Source organism: Tupaia chinensis, unplaced genomic scaffold (assembly GCF_000334495.1).
Source record: "Tupaia chinensis unplaced genomic scaffold, TupChi_1.0 Scaffold000521_1, whole genome shotgun sequence".
Taxonomy (NCBI): Eukaryota; Metazoa; Chordata; class Mammalia; order Scandentia; family Tupaiidae; genus Tupaia; species Tupaia belangeri.
Window position 1 is genome coordinate 292,325 of NW_006160034.1, and position 17,998 is coordinate 310,322.

Below are 17,998 nucleotides of genomic sequence, written 5' to 3' on the forward strand. Positions count from 1 at the left end.
TAAGTTTACTTATTTATTTCTTCCATGACAGTGAGAAACAGAGAAGGAAGGGAAGGAGGGAGAAAGGACAGATAGACAGAGGCAACTCTAAAAGGGTCTCCACACCACAATCTGCCTCCCGACCTCAGCCAGCCCTGATCACAGGTATGCACACACAGGCCTAGCATGTACAAGGCCTCAGGTCTTGAACTGAGGACCTGTTGATACAGATACAGGTGTGTTACACTGTCCCTCTGTCTGGTCCCCAAAACTGACAAATGACATAAACTGGTAATATGACCAAAAAACACCAATAAACACTAAGTCAGTCCTGATTACGCATGAAAATAATTACTGAAATTGGGACCAGCAGTTAGCGTAATGGCTATGTCGCTGGACTCCCACATAGTCGACCGCCGTTCGAGTCCCGGACCCGGTGGCTTAAACTCACGCCGGGCGTGTGTGCATGCGTGCCCAAGATCCTGAGAGGAGAATGGAGGAGAAGGGATTGCGGTGTGGCCATCTGCCCAGGGTGGTGATTTCTCGCTTTCTGTCTCTTTGTCTCTCTCTGTCTCTCCACCAAGCTCACACACGCTATAACAAAAATCTCTCTTTAAAACACACACACACACACACACACACTGAGGGCATAGGCGTACATTCCCTAAAGCTTGACAAGAGGGAGAGGTGGAGGAGGGACTGCTGTGTAACCATCCTCCGTAGGGGAGGGACTGCTGTGTAGCCATCCTCCATGGGGGAGGGACTGCTGTGTAACCATCCTCCGTGGGGGAGGGACTGCTGTGTAGCCATCCTCCGTGGGGGAGGGACTGCTGTGTAGCCATCCTGCGTAGGAAGTGTTTTCTCGCTCTCTCCCTCTCCAGTGAGCACCTGCACACTTTTGGCAAATTAAAGAAGAAAACAGTTCCTTCTCATTGTAGTGCCTTACAAACACCATCCTGTAATATTTGCTCCCGGCATCTCATGTCAGAACACATGATGTCCTTCCATAAAAGCGCAAGTGATGAACTCCTGGCAACCACAATTCAGGACAAACCATTGAAATTGTCAATGGGATTAAAATTAAATCTTGTGTAATGAAATCTGCAAAAACTGAGTAACATGACAGTATCGGTAAAAACCAACCAGAACATGTCAATCCTGCTTTGCCACAAGTGCAATGCGCCGTGCAGACCGAGAGGACGTACCTAACCCTTTGGGGGTGATGCCGCTGCGATCCTGGGGGTTCACTGCCCAGTAGTAGTACTTGAGCGTGTGCATGATGAGAAGCACCGTGCCGACTCTCCGGATGGCGTTGTAGATGTTCACGGTGCCGATGAATTCCGTAGACAGGTAGGTGTACAGCATCAACTGCACCTGCGCGTCCAAACGGAAAGTTACAAGGAAGTCGCCATGGTTTTATCCGCTTTCAGTAACGTTCTCCAGCTGCTGTATTGGCACCACACTCATACCAAAAGTAAGATCCTGAGCTTCATACCAATATCCGTGTTAGAGAACACACATCCACTGACACACACGAACGCACACGCACACACACACACACACATACATTCCCCGTGAAACCAAACAAGGGAATTTCTTCTTTTATAGCAGCATTATAAAGTAAACACTTCCAGGACCAGCAGTTAACATAATGGGGTAGGATTTTGTTCTTCAGTCTATATTGCGTTTATTTGGTTGTTTTTTTCCCTTTATTTTAGCAAAAGGAGAGGTAGTTTATTAAATAAAGATGAAAGTGCACCCCTGAGAGGTAGAAGCGAGCCTCAGTGGACAGAGAGGGGCTCAAAGGCCCTGGCAGTTCCATCCTGTGAGGTTTATCATTTTTTAATCTCTTTATATCTATTTTTAAAATACTCTCCCCACCAATTCTTCTGGCAGCCAAGACTGAGAACGCCTGCTCTAGGGAAACCTTTTGGTACCTGCCTAGCTAGTCACTGAGGCTGTTTGCATTTTTAAGCTAGAAGACCTACAAGAGAGAATGGGCATGAAGACTAACTAGGCAAGGGACTAGACCATTCTGGAAACAATGCGACACTGGTAAAAGTGATGAGGCCAAGAAATGATCTGATGAGAGTGCATGCGCAGAACACACAGGAGGCCCAGCCACAGATGCAGTCTTTGGTGCACTAAACACTACATGGTCAACCACAGTTTCGAATCCCTGGCCTGGACCACCTCAACCACGCCGGGCTAGCGCACACACCTAACATCCTGACGGGCTAGAGAGAGGGAACTGTGGCATGGACAGACGCTGTCAAGGGTCCTCCTCTCTCTACCATGAGCAAGCATATGCTCTCTACTATGAATAAGAAGAGGAAAAAGAAAAACAGAGAAAATCCAGCCATAAAGTGATAAGTTAGGAAAATAAATGGAAAACTGGCAAATGTCAAGTCTATTGAGAATGATATAATGATAAAAGAAAAATGAACAGGATCTAATAACAATATATAGAGATGAATGAAAGTAAAGCCCTCAAGATTAATCGCAGGCCAATTATGAATAAATCTTACTGAATTTAATTATCGTGCAATCTAATAACCACACAAATTGTATGTTAACATCTGAATTTCCCAGTAGATCCGAATTCCATGACAGCAAAGATCAAGTCTGCCTTGTGTACCCCCATATCCACAGTACCCAGCACAAGGTAGTCACTCAACAAATACTTGATACATGAAGGACCACTGTCAGTGAGTAAATTTCTATCTCCTGCTAGGTCTCTAGAAAGATTGCCTCTAAGTAGATGTAAGATAAATGAAAATGGTAAATCATTAAAATTTCCCTTTTCCAAAAGCAAAGATAGATTCATCTATCTGTACCTTCAGCTTTGGTAACCTGGTGGTTGGTAGATTTGCCATGAGTCCTAGGGAGCTTAAAGCTTACACTCATCTATCCACACAGGTCCCCTTCAGGACTCTAAACATAATATTGTGAGCATTTCATTGTAGTCGTCTTCTTAAAGAGCTCCTCCCACCAACAGCCATCTCCCTTCTCTGCTCCAAGCAAAAAAGTTTGACATTCTCGGCCAACAAAATGGGGGTCTGCCCTTCCTTAGAACTATAATATTAATACCTTTGTAATAAAAGAAAAGCAGAGAAAAACCCTTCATGGATATAAAGACTGCCGAAAGAGAAGGCATGTTAAATCTTATCAAATCAAATTCGAAAAATAAATGTAATGAAAGTAAGATAAAGAGTTTAATAATACTAGGAACCTAATGAAATTTTTTAAAATAAATTTTTTTTAAAAATTCCCCTACGACTAAGTATCTAATAAAAGGTTTTCTCACCGCATCAAATCGAACAGACATATGCAGGTTAGTAAGACAAAAAAAGTACCTAGCAAAAAGTTGAGAACGTAACTAGAAACAATCCCTGAAAAGAAAGAAGACAGAGGGTCAGGGAAGAGAAAGAGGTCAAATTTAACCTGGAGATAAAAAGCCACAACCTCCAGCTGCCTCCTTTGATTATTTCCAAACTGCAATCAGAGCCAGCAGCTGCTGTTGTCTTTAGCATTTGAAGAGAACAGCTGAAAATAAGATATTTGAGTCTAGACAAGCAAAAGTTCACAGCCAAGGAGAGTAAGAATGTGCCGTCCAACGTAAACAGTGATACACGGTCTGAAATCACACAACTCCTGCTAAAAACTGTGCGGAAGATGGATACAAGTATGCAATTTAACAAAATCTTCTCTTTCCCGTTTTCCTTAATACTACCACTACCGCCCGATTTGGAGGAGAACTTAATATGGGGATTTATTAAAGATTGGGCCATATCCTCTTACCAATTCATTTATATTCACACGGAAATAACTCACCTGTTGCTGTGCTACCAAAAAAATTTATTTTATGCAAAAATGTGGTTTTTATAATACCAATTGTGGAATTTAAATAATGAAATGACACAAGTGTATGAGGTCTTCAAGGAAAGGGGTGACATGTCAGTTATCCCTGTAAGAATGACAACTCGAAGAGTTTATCACATTGGCGGACGGCAAAGTATGTTAAAAAAAAAAAAAAAAAGGCAGCAGAAACAGGGTAGGTTGGTAGGAAACAGAGTGGGTGGGAGCATACCTCGATGCATATTTACAGCAGAACAGGAGCTGCACTTGGCAGAAAAGAAAATATTTACATTGAAACCATCCAACTTTGATTTATATTTAGTGAACAAAAACTCTCTCAAGTAAAATTTTAATTACATTAGAAAATAAAGATCACAGCTCTGCAGCGACATAGCTTTTCACAAAACTCCAAGAATTGAATGTATGCATAATAGTAAATAAATAAATAAATAAATAAATAAATAAATAAATAAAACTCCAAGAAAACGTAAACTGACTTGCAAATTTGCCTGAAAAGAAAAAACAGTAAGCTTAGTCAAAAAAAAAAGACAGTCCACTCAAATCTAACATCACGGCATATGAAACAATAAAAGAAATGCTTATAATTCTCTCTCCTCTCAATCAAGCACAAAAATTGCACAAAGATAGCAAAACAAAGGCCATCTATCGACCTAGATTACCTTGGCTGGGGTATGAATCCATATGGCAGGATTAAGAAGAATGTGATCACACAACTGCTTGAGCAGGGGCATCCCATTCTGCAGGTTACTCAGGTATTTTGAAAATGCAAGGCAAAGTTCAAGGACAGCTCTGCTGACATGGGATTTGGAAGACTGCAAAGAAGAGTCCAAAGGTCATTACTAAGTCAGAGCAAAGGAAGTCCCAGGCTGTCAAGAGCAGAAATAAGCTGGCCCACCCACCCTGTGACTCACTACCACATTTCTTTCACAGAGGCGATAACACAACAGAACGGTTATTTCGATTGAGGTAACCTTCTGTAACCAAGGAAACATGCAGAAAGTATTGCTTAACCACGCAGGAGAACAAGCACGCAGGCTGCGAATCAAGAAACAGAAACCTATCGCACTCTATACTTTACCTTTTCAAGGCTATATCCTATTACCAAGAAGCCCTTGCAGGCGAGCATCTGCTCCTGCATAGCGATCGAGTTCTTCAACAGCTCCATGATAAAAGACAGCAAGGTTGAACTAGAGGAAGAAAAAGGGCGAGGGTTTGAAAAAATATATTCTATTTTTAACAATTAGGTTAGAGATATATAGCCTTCCATTTATATTAAAAAGCTCTCCATTTCAGGGCTGGCAGGTGGCATGGTGGTTAAGGTGCTGGATTCCCACATGGCTGACCACAGTTTGAGTCCTGGACCTGGAAGCTTGCTTTCTCACTTTCCGTCTCTCTTTCTCTTTCTCTCTCTCTCTCTGTCTTTCTGGGGTAAAATTTTAAAACATAAATAATAATAGCAAATAAAATCAATAAAAAATATCTTTAAAAAAATGTTCTCCATTTCAAAAAAAAAATGAAGCTGGGCTCATTCTGTTCTGTTATTTCAGAACCTGATTTTTTAAAAATAATTATTTAATTTTACTTGTTTATTCATTTATTTTAATTTGACCAGAGAGAGACACAGAAAGTGAGAGAGAGAGAGAGAGAGAGGGAAAGTGAGAAAGCAAGGTTCCAGGCTCAGGACTTGAACCACAGTCAGACATGTGACAGTCGGGCACCTTCACCATCATGCCATCCGCTGACCTCAGAACAAGATTTTAAATTTAGGATTAGGGTTTACTCAACTATTTATTTCACATAGTTTACCACAAACCTGTTAATAAGCAATAATGTAGAAACAATGTGAAAAATATGCATGGTACAGAGGAGAAAACAGCAACATTCAAAAGCAAGTTGTAGGAATGGCCAGGCTAAACAGCAGCACAGCAGTCGGTCACCGTGCCCGGCCAGGCTGACCCCGTGGGAAGGTTTCGGGGTTGCATGCAGAGACCTCCCTGAGTGCACTGGGCATCTGTGAGCCCGTGATCTGGGGCTGACTAGGGCTGGAGGGTGGACTATAGCACAGAGATGCAACTGAAGGTGCTGTTTTTCTCTCTCTCTCTCTCACTCATGGAAAAAAAATTAATAAACTTTTTTTAAAAGTTTTAGAAATGGCTAACAGAAGTATGTTAGGCCTGAAAAAATGGATGCAACTTAGAGAAGCAGTGCATTCAATTGTGGAAGGTTTGGGGACCAAAGAAGGGAAAGAACAGCAGAGCAGGCAAAGTTCAGTCCTCAGAATGAGTTAAGACTCCAGGCTGGCCTGGTTTGAGTGGAGAGGAGGGTTCCCGGCAGGGAAGAAGGTACACTTAATTTGGAGACAGACTTGAGGTCTTTGAACACGACGAATATAAGAAGTCTGTCCACTACCCCAACAAGAGAATCATAATTCTCCACTTAGTCTTAAACACTTTTTAAAACTTGAACACAACTAGGTTCCACTCTCCACAGCCTCAAAGCTACTCAAGAGGAAAAGGAGTAAGATCGGCTGTTACCACCTTCTCAAAGGCTCTGAGAGATTCTCACGGAAGACAGAAGACGGGCAGCCAGTTTCCTCCACATCATGCTTTAACTGCCAGCAATTCCAATAAAGGTCTTAAAAAGTTAAATTAAGAAGTAAATAAAATTAAAATAATGGGGTTAGCAAGTGGTGCAGTGATTAAGGTGCTGGATTCCCACATGGTTGGCAGAGGTTTGAGTCCTGGACCTGGTGGCTTGACACTCACACTGGGTGTGTGTGCGTGTGTGCCTAAAATCCCAAGAGGACAATGGAGAAGAAGGGATTGTGGTGTGACCAGCCCCCCTGGGGGGTGATTTCTCACTTTCTACCTTTCTGTCTCTCTCTGTCTTTCTGGCAAGCGCATGCACCCTATAGCCAACAAAAAAAAAGAAACAAAGGATTGTGGTGCGGCCATCCCCCTGGGAGCTGATTTCTCACTCTCACTCTCTCTCTGTCTCTCTCTGGTGAATGTATGCTCCCTATGATAAAACCAAAATATATACATATTTAAATATTTTTAAAAATGTAATGCTACAATAAATCTGAGAGGCAAAGAAAATATTATGACACCCAACAGAAATAAAAGTAACTCTCACCCCAAAGAAAAGGAAGAAAGAAAGGCACTCACCAGATAGTCAAGTCAACCTCATCGGATGAGTATTGCCTGTAGTCCAGCTGTGCAAAAAGTGGGAACAGCACTTGAACGCCTCCAATTGAATGCATAGCGCTCTGGATGGAATGCGTTAGGACCGCCTTCACATCCTTGTAAGACAGAAACCACAGAAAAAAGTTCAACAATTTCTTCTCCAAAGCAATTCAAAATGCAGCACAGTGGGAAATGCAGGGACACTAAAATGTGACATTCTGTGTGTCTAACAGAGCTACCAAATAAACCTCAACAATGAACAGCGAAGTGCCATTAAAAGTATCCTTAACAGACCACAGTTAGTACCTGGAGCATGAGGGCGTGCGGCGAATGAACGAAAATGGAAGGGTTGTCCTTCGGAGACGACTCGAGGCAAAGCTGGGCATCTGTGGCCCGTGGGTTGTACGTGAACGCAATGGCACTGGAGAGCTTGCCATCATAGAGCAGAAGTTTGTGATGCTCGGCAAGAAAAAGATCGCTTTCAGCTTTGAATTTAAATGTACCCTGCAAAGTAATAGAAAGGAAAATAGTTAAGATCATTTGCCCTCCAAAAAGAAAATCTAAATATAAACCATTAAAGATAAAAATATCGGGGGACCAGCATGTGGCATGGTGGTTAAGGAACTGGACACTCCCACACGGCCAACCACGGTTCAAGTCCTAGACGTGGGAGCTTGATTTCTTATTTTCCCTCTCTCTCGTTCGCTCTCTCTGGTCAAATGTTTAAGAGGTTTTTGCTATAGGGCATGTGTGCTCACCAGAAAGACAGAGAGACAGAGAAAATGAAAGTGAGAAACCACCCTTCAGGCTAGATGGCCAAGCCGCAATCCTTTCTCCTCCATTCTCCTCTTGGGATCTTGGGCACACACACACACACATGCCCGGCATGAGTCTAAGCGTCCAGGTCAGGGACTCAAACCGCGGTCAAATACATAGGAGTCCAGCAATATAGCCATTACGCCAACTGCTGGTCCCAGAATTTCCTTGTTTGTAAGGCTGAAAAAGATTCCATTGTCTATGTGTATGTATAACACAGTTTCACTAGCTCCTCATCTGTCGAAGGATATTTGCGTTACTTCTATCTGCTGCCCATTGTGAAGAATGCTGCTATGAACATGGGTGCACAGATATCTTTGTCATTCTACTTTCAAGACACTTCTGTAAACAATTAAATCAGGCAGGCCAACAGATGGCATAGCAGCTACGTTACTGGACTCCCATATGGCCGACCACAGTCAGAGCCCTGGACTTGGTGGCTTCAAACTCATGTTGGATGCATGTGTGTGTGCCTAAGATCCCAAGAGGAGAATGGAGAACAGACTGCGGTGTGGCCATCCCTCCCCTCCCCCGGGGTGATTTCTCGCTTTCTCTCTCTCTCCGTCTCTCTCTCTCTCTCTGTCTCTCTCTGGTGAGCAAACACCCTATAGCAAAAATCTCTCCAAAAACAAATAAAACAATGCTACCAACCATTTAGTCCATGTCAAACCAAATCAGAATCCATGGATTTCACAATCTCAGTGTAGCCTCTTTCACATGATGAACTAAGGAAAAATGAGTGTCTTTTGAAGATTAGGAAACAAAACAGTCAGAAGGCGCCAAATCAGAACTGTCCAGTGGATGCCTAATGACATCCCATCAAAACGCTATTAAAGAGTGTTCTTGTTTGATGACAGAAATGAGCATTGTGGCGGTGGAGAAGGGCTCACTGGGGAAGCCTTCTCAAGCATTTTTCTGATAATGTTCTAACAAACTTTCTCAGAACACATTAACAAGCAGCTGTTACTGCTCTTTGGCTCTCAAACCCAACCACTGAAATGCCTCGAGTATCCCAAGAACACTGTCCCTATGACCCCTGCTCTTGCCTGGCCCGCGTCTACCTCTTGGCAGCCATTGTTTTCATTGTGCTCTGTCTTTAGGACTGAGCTTGCAAAGGTTTCACTTCAGTTAAAATTCTCCAAAGAAATGCTCCAGGGCTATAGAGAGCCCTCTTGTATAGAAAACGGACTCTGCCGAGCAGACCGCACTGAGCAGCAGACAAGTCTGACACGTACAGCCCAATCCCTCACTTCACCTGCCAGACAGAGGGTGTCACAGGAACACCCAAACCTGGTAACTCCAATCAGTGGTCCACCCAGACATGGACAGATTCACCATTCGCCACTCTTAGACACACGAGCTCATCTAAGAGCCTGCATCCACTTAGGGGCATAAGGACAGCCCTCCCCAGAGCCACTTCACCATTCACTCCTGGTGCTGGGACCAGAGCACACTGCTCCCAGTCACTCTCCGAGACCCGTGGACCAAGGTATCTGAGACTTGGTATCTCAGACTCTACTAGTGACTTGCTGTCTCCATCCCAACCTCAAAACCTATGCTTGGACCCTTTGTGAGATCCCCAGGAATGGCTCAGACCAGTTGTCAATGCAGTTTCAGCAGATGCTTGGGACACCTGGGGACCCACGATGGGCTCTGTGCCTCCCAAGGCTGCTCAGAGTGACAGACGCACGCATGTTGAGCTGTTCTCATCCCTTGACCTGATGGCTTTGCTATGCTAAACTCAAAGCCGTGCTATAAAGTCGGGCATTACGGAAAAACACAAATGCATCCACGTTCTTATTCCCTGGCTTGCGACAAGAATTTTGTTCCCAGTTGTTTAAAATTGTCATTGAAAGTCCTGCTCTTGTCAGCAAACTAGGCACAAGTTTTGGTACCCATGGAGCAGAAAGCTTGTCCAATTTTGACTTTTGTGTCAGTATTGTGTTAGCTGAACCAATTGAGATGTCTATGGTATTGTTTTTTCCATTGTTAATCGTCCGTCCAGTCTCTTCAATTATGGCAATAACAACACTAACTTTTTCCCCAGATGGTCTGTTGCTGCAGGCGTCATCGTATCATCTTACCCCTTCTTAAGATGAGTTATCCATTTGTCAACTGTTGATTTCTTTGGGGAACTGTCCCAGCCGACTTTTTATAAAACATCACTGAAGGAGCGAGCAGATGGTGTAGCGGTTAAGTCACTGGACTCCCCATGGCCGACTACAGTTCAAGTCCCAGATCCGGTGACTTAAACACTCACACCAGGTGTGTGTGCAGATGTGCCCAAGATCCCAAGAGGAGAACGGAGAAGGGACTGCAGCGCGGCCACACCCACATTGAAGGGTGATTTCTCTTTCCTTATCTCTCTCTCTCTCCCTAGCAAGTGCACATGCCCTATGGCGAAAACCTCTAAAAACGAAACAAAAAGCATCACTGATATTATCATTCTTCCACTGAAGCTTCACCATAAATTTGATGTTTGTTCTTGCTTCAATTTTGGCAGAATTCTTGTTGCTCTGACAGAGGATCCTTTCCAACTGATTTCTTCCTCTTGCTAGTGCTTCAAACTAGATGCCATTCAGACATGTTATACTAAACTAGTGTAAGTTAATTTTGGTGCAAAATAATTTTGAAATCTATGAATAGTTTTTTAATAATACACGATTTCTATTAATTTTGAAGATCCCTAATGCAAGAGTTCATTCTATTCCACTGGCCTGTTTGTCTATCTTTATGCAAGCCTGAGATGTTTTGATTACAACACCTCTGTAATGAGCTTTCAAATCCAGAATTATAATGATTCCAACTTTGTTCTTTTTAAGATTGCTTTGGCTAATTAGGATCCCTTAAGATGCCATACAAATGTTAGGATTTTTTTTTTTTTTTTGAGAGGTTTTCGCTATAGGGCGCGTACGCTCGCCAGACAGACAGACAGAGACAGAGAGATAGAAAGCGAGAAATCACCCCCCAGGGGGGATGGTCACACCACAATCCCTTCTCCTCCATTCTCCTCTAGGGATCTTGGGCACGCACGCACATGCGCCCGGCGTGAGTTTTAGGCCACCGGGTCCGGGACACGAACCGTGGTCGACTACGCGGGAGTCCAGCGACATAGCCAATACGCTAACTGCTGGTTCCCGAGGATGGTTTTTTGACTTAAACAAGAAATGCCTTTAGGATGACAGGAATCGCATTGTAAGTACAGACTGCACTGGATAGTATGGAATTTAAATATATTAAGTCTTCATGTCATGTATACAAGATCTCTCCGTTTATCAGTGCCTTCTTTAGTTTTCTTTGACAATATTTTGTTCATTTCAGTATGCAATTCCTTGGCTTTCTTAGTTGAGTTTATTCCTAAGTATTCTATTCTTTTTAAATGCTACCATAAAAGAGACTGTTTTACTTTCCTTTACAGAATGTTCATTGTTAGTCTAGAGAAAGAATCCCAACTGATTCTGTGTGTTGATTTTCTATCCTACAAATGTGATGCGTTAATTTTACTATTTAACAGGTTTTGTTGAAATCTTTAAAGTTTGGACGTACAAGATAAAACCACATGCAGAGAATTTTATTTTCCAATTTGGATGCTTTTTATTTCTTTTTCTTGCCCAATGGCTCTAGCTAGGATCTCCAAAACTATATTGAAAAGAGAGGCGATTACAACCCTTACCTTGTTGCTCTTAGAGAAAGCTTTCAGTTTGACTCTACTGAACAAGATATTAGTTGTGGGCTTTTCACACATGGTCGGAATTTCTCTCTCTCTCTCTCTCTCTCTCTCTAATTTGCTAGACGGTGCATGCACTTTCCAGAGAGATGGGAAGTGGGGGCAGTAAAAAAGTACCTCTCTTGAGAAATGGTCATGCTCCCTTCTCCATTTCCCTCTCCTTTCGGGATTTTGAACACGTGTGTACACACACCTGATTGTGCTTCTCAGAGCTTGAACTACACAGTCAGCCACGTGGGCTCCAGCCACCTTAACTACCATACTGTGAGCTGGCCCTGGTCTTTTTTCTTTTTTTTTCAAATAAGTACAGACAGACAGAAACAGAGATCCCTTTCTTAGTAGCCCCAAAAGGAGCCTAACAACATAATCTCCCCTCAGCTTCGGGCAACCCTGGATCATGGGCACACATGTGCACTGCACACTCAGGGAGGTCTCCAGACGTACGCCCAGAACCTTCCCATGTGGCTCAGCGGGGGGAGTGTCATGTTTTACTACTGCACCGTCGTCAAGCCCCCACAGATGATCTTTACTATGAAAAGGCAGTTTCTTTCCATCCATAGCCTGTTGAGTACTTTTACACAAGGAAGGGTGCTGAATTTTATCAACTGCTTTTCCTGCTTCACTTGAGATGATCGTGTGGTTTTTGTCATTTAGTCTGTTAACGTGGCGTATCACACCGAATGATTATTCTGTGTGTTGAATCATCCTTCCGTTCTAGGAATACATCCCTCTTTGTCATTGTGTATAATCCTTTTAACACAGGTTGAATACGGCTTGCTAATAATCTGTTGCGGATTTTCTGTCAATATTCATCAGTGGCACGGGCCTGTAATTATTATTTTTTTCATTTTAATTTTTTCACTATGCAGTGCAAGTGTTTGCCAAAGAGAGACAAGAGACAGAAAAGGAGAAGGCACCCCCCCCATGTGGAGGGGGTCACATCACGGTCCCTTCCCATCACTCCATTCCATGGGATTTTCAGTACACAAGCACATGTGCCTGATACGTTTCTCAGATCACCAGGTTCAAGACCTGAATCACGTGGTCGGTCATGTGACATCCACGGGCCACGGAGCTATAATTTGTTTTCTTGTATCATCTCTACTTGGCTTTGGCATCAGGGCAGTGATGACCTCACAAAATAAGTCAGGAAGTGTTCCTTCCTCTTCAATGAAGTGGAAGAGTTAGAGGATTAATGCTAATTTCTCTTTAAACACTTGACGGAATTCTCAACTAAGGCTACCTGGTCATGGGATTTACTTTGTTGGAAAGTTTATATTACTAATTCAATCTCCTTACTAGCTACCAGTCTCTTCAGATTTCCAACTTCTTCCTGACTCAGGTTGGGTTGCTTCTCAAAATGTATCCATTTCTTCTAGATTATCTAATTTGTTAGAAAAGAATTATTTTCCGTAGTCTTTTATAATCCTTTTTATCTCTATGGCCTTAGTTATAATGTCTTCTCTTTTATTGAAGATTTTTCGCTTGTTTTGTTTTGTTTTGTTTCGTTTAATTCATGGTGGAGAGCATATGAGAAGGAGAACACTCCCGACAAGGTCTGGTCACACCGTGGCTCTTTTCCCTCTAGTTTTCCATCCCATCAGAATCTTGGGCGCACATAGGCGAGCCCAGCATAAAGCCAACAGGGCCAGGATTTGAACCTATGTTGTTCATGTAGGATCTGGCTTCCTCTACACAGAATCTAAGCACTGCATTTTGAGCCCAGCCCTTCCCTTTCATCTCAGAGTTCAACAGAGTCCTCTTTTTTCTTAGTCTCGCTAGAGGTTTGTCCATTTTTTCACTGATGTTTTTTCTACTTCTTTTCTCTTCTTTCTTTATCTTTGCTCCGATTTTTGTCATTTCCTTCTCTCTGCTAATTTGGGGGTTACCTGTTCTTTTTTGTCTAGTTCCTTGCAATGTCAACTTAGGTTGCTGATTTGAGATCTTTCTTCTTTTATAAAGTGAAGTGCTTACTGCTATAAAGTTGTCTCTAATTATTATTCCTTTCACTGAATGTGGTAAGTTTTGGTATGCTGTGTTTCATTTTTAATTGTCTTTATATATCTTTTAATTGCTTTTCTAATTTCTTCTTTGACCCACTGGTTATGAGAGAGTATGCTGATTAACCTCCTCATGTTTGTGGACCTTCCCATTACCTGTTAGCTACTGGTTTCTAGGCTCATTCCGCTGGGATTAAAAAAAAAAAAAAGGATAGTGTGATTTTGATCTTCTTAAATTTGCTAACATTTGTTTTGTGGCCTAACATGTGGTCCATCCTGGCAAATGTTCCTCGTGCACTTGAGAAGAAAGCGTACTTCACAGCTGTTGCATGGAGTGCTCTGTACAGGTCCTTCAAGTCCAGCTGGTCTGTAGGGCTGTTCACGTCATCTGTTTCCTTATTGATCTCCGGTCTAGCTGCTCTATCATTGAGAGCTGAGTATTGAAGTCTCCTACCATTACTGTGTTGCTGTGTACTTCTCCCTTCGATTCTGACAAGAGTTGTTTTATGTATTTGAGAACTCTAATGTGAAGAGCCAGATCCTACATGGTCAACCATGGTTCAAGTCCTAGCCCCAGCAACTTGAGTAACAAGCCAGGTGAGTGCATGCTTACCCATCACCTCAACTAGACAGAGAAATGGAGAAGATTACTAGTAATGGTAGGGCCATGTCCCTCTGGGGAGTGCTTTCTCATGTTCTCTGTCTCTCTCTGGTGAGTGTATGCACCTCTAGCAATCATTGTTTTTAAAGTCTGTATATAGGGGTCAGATGATACACTGATTAAGGCACTGGAATCCCCATGGCTGACTACAGTTGGAATTCTAGACTTGGCTGTTAAAACTTGCACCAAGCATGTGTGCGCATGCCCAAGATCCCAGGAGGAGAATGGGGAAGAAGGGATTGCAGCAGGGCCATCCTCCCTGGAAGATGGTTCCTCACTTTCTCTGCTTCTCTGTCTCCCTCTGGGTGTGTGTGTGTGGGGGGGTCTCCAGCAAGCACACACACCTACAGCAAAAATGTCTTTTAAAAAAATGTTAAAGTCTGTATATGATAAAAGAGGTATATCTACAATACATAAAGAAATCTCAAAAGTCAATAGTACAAAAACAAACTAACAAAATGGGCAATAGATTTGAACACACACTTCATAAAAGAAGATACGCAAATAGCCAGTAAGCAGTGAAAAGATCCTCTGCCTCTCTAGTCAACATAATAATGCAAATTAAAACTACAATGAGATACTACTACACACTCACTCTAAAGTCTAACACTAAAACAACTTGACAGGCCCGGCTGGGACTGCATGCACTGTGCAGACGCTGTGCTCTGATGGTGTGACCATACGGGAGGCCTGTATTTGATTCTCAGTCCAACCTAAGGCCAGGCACAGTGGCATGAGTCTACAATCCCAGCAACTCTAAGAAGCTGAGGCAGAAAGACTGTGACCTCCAGGCTGGCCTAAGTGCCACATTAAGCCAGGCATGGTGGTGCATGCAGACAGTGACAGCTGCAAGGCTGATGCAGGAGGCCTAGCAGTAAGACCCTGTCTTTAAAAATAAATAAATAAAACCTAGAAAGTATCAGATATTAAAAATGTAGACTCTCAGGACCAGCAGTTAGTGTAACGGCTATGTCGCTGGACTCCCATGTAGTCGACCGTGGTGCGAGTCCCGAATCTGGTGGCTTAAACTCACGCCGGGTGCGTGTACGTGTGTGCCAAAGATTCCGAGAGGACAATGGAGGAGAGGGATTTGTGGCGTGGCCATCCTCCCTAGGGGGTGATTTCTTGCTTTCTGTCTCTCTCTCTCTCTGTCTTTCTGGCGAGCGCACGCGTCCTATAGCGAAAAAAAAAAGTAGATTCTCATACCGTAACTGAGTAAAAGTAAATCTGTACAACCACTGTGAGCATGAGCTTGGTAATTCGGATTACCATATCACCTAGCAATTCTAATCTTAAGTATTTATGAAAGAGAAATCCATGTCTACACAAACACTTTTAGATCCATGCTCATAGCAGTTCACTCAAAAGGAACTAGGAACACCCTAAATGTCCATCAGCAGATAAATGCACTAAAAAAGCATGCCAAGTTCTTACAAGGAAATACTACTCAGTGCTTAGAAGAACAAGCACACTGATTCAAAACATCACGGATGGACCTTAGAACATGCTGAGAAGATAGGAAACCGACAGGCACACATACCACCCGATTCTATTTACATAAAACAAATCCAACACACAGTGACAGAAAACAGATCAGTGGTGCCTTGTCCACGGGAGGGACAGGGTTAGGGGAGTGAAAACAACTGAGTGGGAAAGAACACCAGGGAAATTTCCGCGGTGATGGAAATGGTCTAGTTCTTTTTTTATTTGAGAGATTTTCATTGTAGGGTGCGTGTGCTCGCCAGACAGACAGAGAGAGACATAGAGACAGAAAGCGAGAAATCACCCCCCAGGGGGGATGGTCACGCCGCAATCCCTTCTCCTCCATTCTCCTCTCGGGATCTTGGGCACGCACGCACACGCGCCCGGCGTGAGTTTTAAGCCACCGGGTCCGGGATGCGAACCGCGGTCGACTATGTGGGAGTCCAGCGACATAGCCATTACGCTAACTGCTGGTTCCCGAAGTGGTCTAGTTCTTGACTGTGATGGTAGCTATGCTTTTGTCAAAATTAATTTTAAAACATGTATATTATATTAACTGTAAATGGTCTAGAAGGTAGCTCAAAAAAAGTTGCATTTTGTGAACAGCAGACATTAAATTTCCCCCTGAAACCAAACTTGAGACTATCGGTGAACCCACAGATTCTCAACATTTTTAGTTCGTGATATGTTATCATTTCAGTAACTTTTTCATGGAAGCTCTTTGTCAAAATAAATAGTAAACATTTCTGTTTGTTAAGTTGTTTGGGCCAAACAAGTGTGTAGTCTAAAAAATGTAGTGAACAGTTGGAAAAATTAACATGCAAGTTGAGAGAAAAATGTACATGTTTTCATCATTATAATACCAGAATGATTTATGGATGAGACATATGTGCATGGGCCAAATACAGATTCTCAAGCCTTGAAATCAGATTGTACACCATTATCCTCATTTCCTGTCTATGGTTTCAACATAGTACTTGCCACCTTTTGTTTTCTCTTTCTTTCTTTCTTTGCCAGAGGGTGTGTATGCTCAGCAGACAGGGACACAAGGAAAAGGAGGAAGCAGCCCCAGCAGGGCAGCCACACCACAATCCTTCTCTTCATCCTGTCAGGGTATGGCATGCTCACACAGCCAGCATGGTTCAGGCTGTCACTGAGGCGGCGATTCAAACCGCTTGGGCAGCCATGTTGGATGAGGCTCCCTCAACCACCAGTCCACAAGGCTGGCTTGGCACTTGCCTTTCGATCACAACTATCACGGGGATAGCTGTGCAAAGGAATGATGTCATCGAAAGATATGCAGCATGAAGAGAAACTGCAGCATGGGTGGGGAACCAGCACAGTGATTCAGACAGGTCAAGTACCCTGCATTTCTCTCGAGGCTGCAAGTACTCTTCGGACTTCCCTGTGGTGCTTCCAGATAGCTAGGCATGGAGTTGGTAACCCAAGGTAGCTCTCCCCACGCATGACCTCCCTCCACAACAAGCTCAACTAACGTAAGTACGTACCTTGTATCCCAGGCCCAGCTGATAAATAGCAAAAATCTGGGCTGCGTTAAGAGCTTCACTGAACAGGTAAACTGCAGTCATCTGACCACAGAACACTCGATTTGCATCTGCGGTTTCTGACGAGCCCAGGAAACATTTGTCGAAGGTCTGTGAAAAAAGATGGAACATTTTACTTGACAAAAATAAAAAAATGATAGCCTCCAGAAACAATGAAAATCTATATTGGTATAAATGTTATGTTCATTTTAAGCTGTACTCGAACAGATTAAAATAAGTCATTTTACTTCATTTATTCACATCTGGAGTGGAGATCAAGAAAGCTCATAGAAAAGGAATTAACGCAAGATTAAATTGCAATAAACACAACTTATGGACAAAGTGGAGGCAAAAAAACAAATCAGAGAAATAATGATGGCTCTGAAGTTTCAGAGTTGAGCAACCAAAATCCAGACAGAGAGCAGGTTGTCAAGAAAGAAAAAAATACTCAGTGAGTTAGGTTTGGCACACGGTGAACCAGCCTTTTCTGTGTGTTAATATGGATGAAGAAGCAGATGTCAATGGGGTTCTGTACGTTCTGTAAGAAGATAAAGCTGGAAAGATACATTTTTGCAGATGTCAACATAAAAATAATGGGTGAAGCCACAAGGGTAGACCAATCTATTAAAACAAAAGTGTAAATCCAGAAAAGTGGGCATAGGATTATTTTCTAACATGAAAAAAATATCCTGTTAATAATCCTGTTAATATCCAGGTGGTAAGGA

At 42.8% G+C, this 17,998-nt stretch overlaps 1 protein-coding gene across 1 annotated transcript in view; it reads right to left on the bottom strand.

The window, feature by feature from the left end:
- Positions 1 to 17,998, bottom strand: part of LOC102501723 (lipopolysaccharide-responsive and beige-like anchor protein) — a gene marked incomplete at its 3' end in the record, with an annotated part of 350,771 nt that overhangs the window by 216,799 nt on the left and 115,974 nt on the right. Inside the window, 6 exon segments of the mRNA XM_027775072.1 lie at positions 1,185 to 1,353; positions 4,518 to 4,670; positions 4,937 to 5,045; positions 7,026 to 7,159; positions 7,350 to 7,547; positions 17,238 to 17,384. Coding sequence (XP_027630873.1) covers positions 1,185 to 1,353; positions 4,518 to 4,670; positions 4,937 to 5,045; positions 7,026 to 7,159; positions 7,350 to 7,547; positions 17,238 to 17,384 — 910 coding nt within the window.